Below are 11,659 nucleotides of genomic sequence, written 5' to 3'. Positions count from 1 at the left end.
TCTTTTTTTTTTTTTTTTCCTTCCCCTCCCCCTTGGGTTTCTGTTAAGTTTCTCAGGATCCACATAAGAGTGAAACCATATGGTATCTGTCTTTCTCTGTATGGCTTATTTCACTTAGCATCACACTCTCCAGTTCCATCCACGTTGCTACAAAAGGCCATATTTCATTCTTTCTCATTGCCACGTAGTATTCCATTGTGTATATAAACCACAATTTCTTTATCCATTCATCAGTTGATGGACATTTAGGCTCTTTCCATAATTTGGCTATTGTTGAGAGTGCTGCTATAAACATTGGGGTACAAGTGCCCCTATGCATCAGTACTCCTATGAAAAATTATATGCCAACAAATTGGACAACCTGGAAGCTCAGGTCTTGATCTCACAGCTCATGAGTTTGAGCCTTGCTTTGGGCTCTGTGCTGACAGCTCAGAGCCTGGAGCCTGCTTCAGATTCTGTTTCCCTGTCTCTCTCTGCATACCCACCCCCTCCCCAACCCCACCCCCCCGCCTGGCTCACACTCTGTCTCTGTCTCAAAAAATAAATAAACAATAAAATTTTTTTTTAATTAAAAAAAAAAATGAAAATAACCTTTTTGAATATGAAATGTAACACACATACAAAAAAGTGCAGCACACCCTGGAAAATCCATATGCTTCTATTCCCTTCTCCATCCTGCTCTGCCCAGGAGGCCGAGGGCACAGATTCCATCCAAAGGCTCAAGGCACCCCCCACCCCCACCCCCAGCTTCTGCTGTGTTCTGCTAATGGGGCCTCACAGCAGGTTTAAGTGAAGAGAAGCCTGAGTTGGGGTACTTATGATGCCGTGGTTCCCTCAGGCTTACTGTCCCTCAGCAGAAAGTCATTACTGTTCTCCCGACAGCTGACTATAAGGGGCTTCTCCCTCCAGGTTCTAGTAACCTCCCCCTCCCTGGATCTCTTTGGGACTGAGCGGGGCGAGCACAAGGCAAAAGTCCCACCAGTTTCCCCTTTTCTCACAAAGCTCCGTTCTTTTGTCATGAGACCCTTACAAACAAGCACTCCTTGACTAACCTTATTTTTCCTTGACTTATTTTAAATGTTTTCTAGTGATATCCTTACAGATACAAGGACAAAACAAAGATATACAGCTTAATGAATCACCACAAAACACACACTAGGGTTATGAGCAGGTGGGTCAATAAACAGAACTTGCCAGCCCTGGAATCTCTCCCGGTGTGCCCTCCTTCAAATTACATGCTCTCATAACCTTCCAGAAAGTTTCAGCACCTAAGCATGAATCCCTAAAACATGTTATTTCCATTCTGTCTGCTTCTTGAAGTTCATATAAATGAAATCATACAATATAAATTCCTTCATGTCTGGCTTTTTTCACTTAACACTGTATACGTCTTACCCACGTTGTTGCACGCCCCTTCTACAGGATTCATTCTGATTGTAAAAAGCATTCACCTGTATGTCTACACAACTGATTTATCCATTCTATAGCTGAACAATGGGGTTGTTCCTACAGCTACTGGAAATAATACTACTATGAACATTCTTATCTAGGTTTTCTGATACACAGGAGCATGCATTTCTACCTACGAGTGGAATCTGAGTCATAGGGTATATGTATCTTCATTTTACTACTTAATAACCAACGGTTTTCCAAATTTAAACTCTCATCATCAATGACCAAGAGGTCCTGGTTGCTGGAATGCACTATTTCCTTTAACTGTGAGACCAGAGTCTATAGAAGGCCGCTATGTACCTCACGATAACCACAGAGTTCTACTCAATCAGCTGTCCTCAGGACTCCGACTGGAACTCTAGTCAATTAGTGAAATGTCACACTGCCAACTCTTGGCCTGGGGTCCTGCAGGATTTCACTAGGACCAGGACTAATGTCACTGTCACGTAGCAGTCTTCTCCTAAGATCCTCTAAGTGAAAGAATCCTTAACATCTTTAAGGAACTCTACTTTCATTGCTGATTTAGATCTACTTTACCTAGAATTATGTACCACTTTGGTTTTCTGGGTTCAATTTGTTTGCTGTAAGTAACTACCTGTCTATATGTCTGTAAAATTTTTAAACTGCACAAAAGTTGCCAAGGAAAAGGAATTTGAGAATTGCTAAATTTATAATACAATTTAGGGAATCAAAAGAAAAGGAGGATGGCTGTAAGGTGCTGAAATTTTTCTTAAAAACAGATTTAGACAAATAGTATCTCAATATTCTTTATCCAGAAAACACTATTCGATATAGCTCCCTAATTAAAACAAAAAACAAACAAACAAACAAACAAACAAAAAGCCAAAGAAGTCTGTTAGATACAAGTTTGAAAAAGAGAGAGGTAGGGGAACAGAAACTCCATAACCTCAAAGTGGGAAACCATTAAGGCCACACAGTAAGAGCTACCCCCGCCCCCCGCACTAGTTCAGAGCACCCCTCACTTCCCTCACAACCCTCTTCTTGAGGACAGGCTATCCACTATCCACCCCAGTCTTCTGTAGCAATGGCCTGATGGTCACCCACACAGGGAAAAACAAACAAGTACAGTGATCCCCTCGTTGCAATACTGGGGTACGCAATTAGAACACGACTCCCCCTGTTAGAGTGGGAGAGAGCCAAAGCATAAGAGACTGTTAAAAACTGAGAACAGACTGAGGGTTGATGGGGGGTGGGAGGGAGGGGAGGGTGGGTGATGGGTATTGAGGAGGGCACCTTTTGGGATGAGCACTGGGTGTTGTATGGAAAGCAATTTGACAATAAATTTCATATATTGAAAAAAAAAAAAAAGAACAAGATTCCCCCTTACACGTGCTGTGATAAACAGAAATATGTCAAGAACAGGAAATACAATTCTGTGGTATAGACAACCCTCTAATGCAGAGCATGTTTTATAGGGATTTACTGTATAAATCTAATAACTACATCCTTTCTATATGAAATTGGCCTAACTAAACTACATTCGCCCAAAAGCTGGGCTCCAGTGCTAAAATACTCACTGAAGGCTTATAACATCTAAACCAGAATTCAAAAATGGAACTGAAAAAGACTATTTCATAAAATGAAGGGAAGTGAATCCCCTAGGATATGTGAAATCCCTCTTTTGCAAGGTGAAAAAGTTCTCTTTCACTCCTATTCCGTAATAAGTGAGGAAATCATAGCTGCGTGAATAGTCCCTGAATGAGGTAAATTCTTCTATCTGAATAAAAAACTCATTAGGCTCAAGTATTAAAGAAGCAAGCTAGACACTACGGAAGCTTAATTCTTGATCCATTGTTAACTTGTTGCCAATTGGTTTGGGGGCATTTTTTTTCACTGTGAGACTTTTCTAGCATAAAGGTATTGTTAAGGGCCAGGAAAGGCCAGGAACAGAGAATGATGAAGCACTGCAGGGGTCACAGAGAGGAGAGGAGGGTCACTGCCCAGTGCCTGAGTCTCCAAATCTGCCTTGTGATTGGCAAGTTCCCTCCCATAAGTTGGCCAAAGTGTCCCTGATGCCATCACTGGGCTCAGTGATCCACCCACGACTCCCTTAAAACTCCATTTCTTCACCTACTACTGTTTCAGTCACATGTTCAACCAATATTTTAATTTTTTTAAACTTTTTAATTTAATTTTATTTTTTAAACACAGCACGAGGAGGGAGGGGTAGAGAGAGAGGGAAAGAGAGAACCCCAAGCAGGCTCCACGTGTAGCGCAGAGCCCAATGCAGGGCTTGATCCTACAGGCCTTGGATCATGACCCAAGCCAAAATCAAGAGTCAGACGCTCGGGGCACCTGGGTGGCTCAGTTGGTTAAGCATCTGACTTTGGCTCAGGTCACGATCTCGCGGTCTGTGTGTTTGAGCCCGGCATCGGGCTCTGTGCTGACAGCTCAGAGCCTAGAGCCTGCTTCTGATTCTGTCTCCATCTCTCTGCCCCTCCCCCACTTAAGTTCTGTCTCTGTCTCTCTCTCAAAAATAAATAAAATTTAAAAAAAAGTCAGATGCTCAACTGACAGCCACCTAGGTGACCCTCAACCAATATTTATTAAATGCTTGCTACACATGCACATCTACAATATATGCCAACCCCCAGAAAGCTCAATGTAGTGGAGGTTAAAAGGCAAGGAAATACTCAGCAACAATACAAACACAAGCCACTACAGGGGGAAATACCAAGCACTAAAGAAGCTTACTGGGGTGAAGAACTGACCCAGCTTCAGAGGTCAGAGAAAATCTCCTGGAAAAGGCAGCACCGAAACTAAGACCTGAAGGCTGAACGACAGCTGGCCAAGCCAAGAGATGGGAGTGCAGTGGTAAGGGCGTCTCGAGCTGGCAGGACAGCACGGGAAAGGCAAGAAGAGCAAACGCAACAGGCCTCCTATGATTGAAACGAGAGGAAGAGGGAAAGGAGCTGATCCACCCTCAAGTCACAGACTTACTACAGTTTTTATCTAAGGACAAAAAGCACACGGGCCCTCAAACTGTCTTAAATTAAAAAAATAAAAATAAAAATAAAAAATTAAGTTCATGTACGTTTCAAAACCTGACAAATCATGCATAACCAAAAATAACGTAAAATTTTAAGACAAGCAAATGAGATGATGACTTTTTTTTAAGAAAAAAGAAAGTAAAAAATTTTAATGTAATGAGGCAGGCGACAATTGGGGTTGCTCACTTCCCTTTCCATTGGTTTCACTTCCCTTCCTAGATTAAAATACTCCCAATATGTAAATTAATCCACTAAAGAATTCCAGTCCTTTCTTAGTAATTTTAAAATTTCTTAGTAATGTTTATACAAAAGGAATTATTTCTAGACTTCCATGTGACAGAAAAGGGATATGATGCACTGCGGACCAAAAAACAAACAAACCTATGTGGATAAATGTATATGCAAAGCAGAAGCAAATAAATGAGATTCCAATTTTAACCACTTAGAAATATTTTAACAGCAAAAGTGGATATTTTATGATTTCAAGAACTTTGTAGAAAAGTTTAGATATTCCTCTGTTTAGGAATATCTAAATTAGTACTAAGTGCCAGGTACTATGTTAAACACTTGGGATTTTTCTGGTTTAGAGTCATCACAATCCTACCAGATGAGTATTATCTTATCCTAACTGTACAGAAACTAAGGAGGAGCAAAGACTCAGAGGGATTAGGTAACTAGACAAAGTCACACAGCTTAAAAAGAGAAGAAGCTACACTATGAATCCCATCTTAGTCAACATCAAATCTCATTCTTGGGGCGCCTGGGTGGCTTGGTCAGTTAAGGTCCGGACTCTTGATTTCAGCTCAGGTCATGATCTCGCAGTTTGTTAAGATGGAGTCCTGCATTGGACTCTGTGCTAACAGTGTGGAGCCTGCTTGGGATTTCTCTCCTCTCTCTCTGCCTCCCCCGCCTCTCTAAAAATATTTTTAAAATCTCATTCTCTTTCAATAGATGATGCAGACTTTAAACATCAAAGTAAATGAACCAAATATATTTTCCTCTTTTTGTTTGATTCTCTTAAATATATGCCATCATTTCAAAGGGAGCTTATGCTAAGCATGACTTCATAAACAAATCACTTGTGAAAGAGAGAAACCACATCCAGGGTAAAGTCATAAGTTGAAAAAGCCTTATTTCAGACACTACTTCCTGAAAGAGACAAAGCAGCAACTACAGCCGAACAAGTACCAACTCCTTTACCAGGCATGATATTTGAAACAACTTTGTGAAGCAACAGAAGGGCCTAAGACAAAAGAAATACTGCATTTCTTAGACACACCATTTCCAGAAAGAGCGATTTTAACACAAGATTTCTCTTTTACATTACTGGATATAATGAAAAATGTTCCTCTCCAACACAGCCTTTTGATGGGCAGAAGGTAAGTAGCATTTAATTTCATCACAGATTATCACCAAGTAATGCTATACTTCAGAGGTATACGCTTCCAGGTGTAAAATAAGTCATGGGGATGAAAAGTACAGCATGGGAAACACGGTCAATAATATTGTAATAAATCTGTATGGTGGTGACAGAAAAAAAAAGTAAGCTGTACTTACTAAATTTCAAAATCATTTGTCTCATTTTAATAATACATTATGGAAACTATGTTGGCAAAGGACTTTGAAATGGGTTGTGCTGTCATCTTCCTGCATTATTAATGATTTATTTAACAGTAAATGTAATTTTTTTCAACTTAAGGAACATGCTAAGATGATAAATCATTAAGTATATTTACAAGCCTTTGTCACCTGGTTCCACACTGTTGTCACACTGTTTCATAAAATGTACTCAAATGCTTTTTAAAAAAGAAAGACTAGAGATAATCACCGAATCTAAAGTTTTTGAAATGCTGACTTGAAAGCCAATCACTTTTTAATATTTATCCAAAAATGTATCTGTGTGTACAGAGCATGACCTATCTGGTAATGCCTTTAAAACAACGCATCACACGTAGTTTTTTCAACCTTAAGCAAATGGATACAAGTGTTGGTGACATACGAGCAGCTTGAGCCCAACGAGGGCTAAAAGATTTACTCAAAAAGGCTTTGTAACTATGAAATTTATGTGACAAAATTCAGGGATGAGGACAAGGGAAGTGAGTCCTGAAACAATATCAAAAGAGAAAAAAAAGATACAAATTTTCATTTACATTACAATTGCTACCATTTTTAAAAATACAATGAAAAGTAAAAATAAGAGTCAAGACTCCAAAGTTATTCTTCTTTGTATGATACTGGAGTTTTAATTTCTCTCTGTAGTGCTTTTCTCATTTGACAGAAATTAATATTCTAGTCACACCAATATTTGGAAATTTTAGTATAGGCTATTAATACACAGAATTCCATTCCAAAATCATATCTAACTTAGATACTTGGCAAACTAGCTGTAGTCAGGAAGGAAGGAAAGAAGGAAGGAAAAAAGGGAGGGAGGGCGGGAACGGAAAAACAAACTCATACCTTGTGTGTGTCCACAGCAATTGCTCAAATTCATTTTAAATTATCAACAGCCCATGATGCCACTAACTGGACTGCTCACCACCCCCACAGCTCTCACTGAAGAGAGACTCGGGGCTGAATCAGAGACAGCCCACTGTGCAAAGTGACATTTCTGAAGGAAATTTTTCTTACACCTCCATGTTTCAAGGGGAGACCACAAGATTCCATTTCTTTGCAAGGGAGCTTATTTTTAAATCACTGCTGTTGACGTTGCACTGAGGATGATCGAAGTCTCACTCTGACGGGCATCCCATCAATGATATTTACAATCACATCTAAACTCCTTTCCATTAGAAATGGACCCTCTTTTTGCATACACATAAAGTTATTGAGTGACTTCTAATTAATAACTATTTGTCTTTGATATTCCTTTTTACATTTAATTTAACAAATATACTTAAGTTTCTGTATCTAGATAGAGTGAGGGCATGAAAGCTACTACACTAGCTTCCGTGCACATCAACAACATCCACTTCTAGGATGCTGGTAATAAACACCATCTGGAGGACAGCATTAGGGACTCCCAGCTGTGCATTAAAAACGAGCTCATCTATTGTTCTAAGTCAGGTTCCTGATCTGTAGACCGTGGCACAACACACTGCTGTTTCTAGACCTACAATAACTGAGACAGCATAATACTATAAAGAAATGTTTCCACTTAAAAAAAAAATAGGTGTAATGACCAACCAAGCAAGTCTTCACTGACATACTGGAAAGTAGCTGTTGTGGGTCCTTCCTTCACTCCATCAATTCAGCAAACATTTTATCGAGCACTTCCGGTGGGCTCCATAAGCAGTGTGAATACAGCAATGAAAAGTCCCTGCTCTCAAATGAGAATTCTTGTGAATTAGATACTTACATGGTTCCTTTATATTGGTTTTCTAATGCACATTTTATATATTAAGACTATATTTAATGAGTAAAAATTCATTATTTGGACATTATTAACCTGGGTCACAAAATATTTAAACAATGGTAAAAAGTAGCAAACTATTTTCAAAATTCAGAATGGCCTTCTCCCAGTTAGTCCCAATCAAAGAATGTTTATTATAAGAATACTTGCTACCCAATTTCACACTACAGGAAAAAATCATTTTTAAAAAGGTTATTCTTTAGGGGAGACGCGAGGTGAGCAGAGAGAAAAAATAAATTTGCCAGTGCATTATAACACACCAGACCATTTTAATAGGTTGGTGCATATTAGTAATAATACCTAAGACATGAATTTCTTAATAAATACTAAGACACATAGATTGTCTCTACAACATAAAATACTCACACAGTTAAAATCCATTGACATGCCAAGTCAAGTATGAGAGTTTTAAGCATTTACTTTTCAACAAAGGGTTTTATTCCTCCTATTCTTCTTAACTATTTTGCAGTTTCTAGGTGCCATTCCCCCAACAAGCTATAAGATGACCACTCCTCATGATCAAGCTCAACCTGGCCCTTATAACACCTCACACCCAGAAGAATACAAGATTGCAGCCCTTGTCTTCTACAGCTGTATCTTCATAATCGGATTATTTGTTAATGCCACTGCCTTATGGGTTTTTAGTTGTACCACCAAGAAGAGAACCACTGTAACCATCTATATGATGAATGTGGCATTACTGGACTTAATATTTATAATGAGCTTACCCTTTCGGATGTTTTATTACGCAAGAGGCGAGTGGCCATTTGGAGAGTACTTCTGCCAGATTCTTGGGGCTCTGACGGTGTTTTATCCAAGTATTGCTCTATGGCTTTTTGCTTTTATTAGTGCTGACAGATACATGGCCATTGTACAGCCAAAATATGCCAAAGAACTTAAAAACACAGGCAAAGCCGTGTTAACATGTGTGGGAATCTGGATAATGACCCTGACGACCACCATCCCGCTCCTACTGCTCTATGAAGACCCAGATAAAGCCTCCACCCCCGCCACCTGCCTGAAGATTTCTGACATCATCCACTTAAAAGCTATTAACATGTTGAACTTCACTCGGCTCATATTTTTTTTCTTGATTCCTCTGTTCATCATGATTGGGTGCTATTTGATCATTATTCACAGTCTCCTTCATGGAAAGACATCTAAGCTGAAACCAAAAGTCAAGGAGAAGTCTATAAGGATCATCATCACACTCGTGGTGCAGGTGCTCGTGTGCTTTATGCCTTTCCACATCTGTTTTGCTTTCCTGATGCTGGAAGGGGAGGAGAACAGTTACAATCCCTGGGGGGCCTTTACCACCTTCCTCATGAACCTCAGCACCTGTCTGGATGTGATTCTCTACTACATTGTTTCAAAACAATTTCAGGCTCGAGTTATTAGTGTCATGCTCTACCGCAATTACCTTCGGAGTGTGCGCAGAAAAAGCTTCCGATCAGGTAGTTTACGGTCACTAAGCAATGTCAACAGTGAAATGTTATGAATGAAAAGAAGGTTTTGGTCTTTAATTTCTTTATATTCACTTTACTAACTACTCTAAGGCCAGTGGATATTCTGTATGATACTACCAAGTCCCTTCCCTCCTGAAAAAAAAACCACACGTAACACTTTTGCGAGAACTTACTACTGTGGCAACATAATTAAATATTCTGAAGTATTCTCATGAACTCATTATTTTTATTTTCAAAACTTGTATAAAACATATTGAGTTACTGGGAGAAAAATATCCAATTTGTATTTCATATTCAAGCCTTATCTAAATACATAGTTGACAACTTTTTGGATTTAATTCTACATGCAAGGAAATCGTGATTTCTACAAAGTCAGTAGGAAAAAAAAATCCACCTTCTTTTCAAAATACTTCAAATTTTCTTTTTGAGGGGGGAGAGTGCAAGTGAGGGAGGGGCAGAGAGGGGAACAGAGCATCCGAAGCAGGCAATGCACTTACACACTGACAGCGGCAAGCCTGATGTGAGGCTCCAACTCACAAACCACAACATCATGACCTGACCTGAAATCAGATGATCAACAGACTGAGCCTCCCAGGTGCCCCCAAAATGGTTTAAATTATTAAATTATAATTTGATTAGGGGCACCTGGGTGGCTCAGTTGGTTAAGTGGCCAGCTCTTGATTTCAGCTCAGGTCACGATCTCACGGTTCGTGAGTTTGAGCCCCACTTGGGGCTCTGTGCTGACAGTGTAGAGCCTGCTTGGGATTCTCTCTCACCCCATCTCTCTCTGCCCCTCCCACATGCTCTTGGCTCTCTTTCTCTCTCAAAATAAATAAATAAACTTAAAGACTTTTTTTTTTTTTAATTGTAATTTTATGGGCACTTGGGTGGCTCAGTCGGTTGAGCATCCGACTTCAGCTCAGGTCATGATCTTGTGGTTTGTGAGTTTGAGCCCCGCATCAGGCTCTGTGCTGACAGCTCAGAGCCTGGAGCCTGCTTCGGATTCTGTGTCTCCCTCTCTCTCTGCCCCTCCCGCACTCATACTGCCTCTCTCTCTCAAAAATAAACAAAACATTGAAAATAAAAAATTTTTAGATTATAATTTTATTAAACCAAAACCAAAGCTTCATTTGATTTAATCTATATTCAGGACTGGTGGTCTAAATTTTACAACATTTTGTGTTCTAAACACCAAACTTCCAGGATTCCTACACAAACAACTATGTTCAACCCATCACTGTTACTTGCCACAGACCAAAATCAGCAGGAACAATTACCTGAAGGGGCCTGCAAAGGCAAGTGTCAGCAGCCCTCCCCTACTCGGAATTTTGTTTCTTTTGGAAACAGACTATAATCATTCAGTAAACACTGAGAGCCTACCATGCACCATACTCTACCTACAACTAATGCAGGAGACCTAATCCGAGACCCTGTTTCTGCCCAATAACCCAAGTTCATTCCTATGACATGAAATTTCTGCTGTATGGTGAACTATCATTCTCCAATATAGTTTAAGCTTCTTACGTGATCAAACATCACACTATAGGAGAATGATTTTTTTCCTGGGCTGTGTATCACAGTATAACAGCACAAGTCAGGGACCTTGAATTCTCATCCTAGCCTTGCCATTTAATTTCCCCTAATAAAGTAACAACCAAGTAACTTCCCATTAAAAAAACTTTTTTTAAATATTTTATTTATTTCTGAGACAGAGAGAGAGCATGAGCAAGGGAGGGGCAGAGAGAGAGGGAGACACAGAATCCAAAGCAGGCTCCAGGCTCTGAGCTGTCAGCACAGAACACAACACGGGGCTCGAACCCATAAACTGTGAGATCATGACCTGAGCCGAAGTTGGACGCTTAACCAACTGAGCCACCCAGGTGCTCGTAACTTCCCCATTTAAAAAGAAAAGGAAGTGAACCATCATCTGTAAAGTGTATATTATTCTAAATATTATGGAAGTACGCAAATAAGCCAGCCATAACTTCCTCCCTGCTAAATCACCTTCATTACTCTTAAGATGATCACCTCCTATTGGGACTAAGAATCAAATAAATGCATTCGTTATAAGTGGATTTCTATAATTAACATGGGTAAATTAATATTCTTTAAAAAAAGATAAGCACAAAGGAGTCTAATCATAAAAAAGAGTTTTAATACTAGAAGATCCTTTAGATGATCTTCTAGTCTTATATATAAAGAAACTAAAGTCCAATGAGGTTATGTGACTTGCTCAGCTGAAGAACCAGGCCTACAAACCAAGTTCCTGTTATGTCAACCACCAATTTTTCAGTAATAAAAAGCAAACAAGCTCACAGAAC

The 11,659-nt window shown here is 39.6% G+C and overlaps 2 protein-coding genes across 3 annotated transcripts in view; one reads left to right on the top strand and one right to left on the bottom strand.

Moving 5' to 3' along the window:
* Window positions 1-11,659, bottom strand: part of UBAC2 (UBA domain containing 2) — a 171,555-nt gene that overhangs the window by 123,009 nt on the left and 36,887 nt on the right. The window lies entirely within an intron of this gene.
* Window positions 5,592-10,380, top strand: GPR18 (G protein-coupled receptor 18). The gene is made up of 2 exons (XM_049647515.1): window positions 5,592-5,842; window positions 8,342-10,380. The coding sequence occupies exon 2, from the start codon at window positions 8,375-8,377 to the stop codon at window positions 9,368-9,370; it is 996 nt and encodes a 331-aa protein (XP_049503472.1). The 5' UTR covers window positions 5,592-5,842; window positions 8,342-8,374; the 3' UTR covers window positions 9,371-10,380.

This window comes from Panthera uncia (genome assembly GCF_023721935.1).
Source record: "Panthera uncia isolate 11264 chromosome A1 unlocalized genomic scaffold, Puncia_PCG_1.0 HiC_scaffold_16, whole genome shotgun sequence".
Taxonomy (NCBI): domain Eukaryota; kingdom Metazoa; phylum Chordata; class Mammalia; order Carnivora; family Felidae; genus Panthera; species Panthera uncia.
Note: the sequence above shows the minus strand (reverse complement) of the source record. Positions and strands in the feature narration are given on the sequence as shown.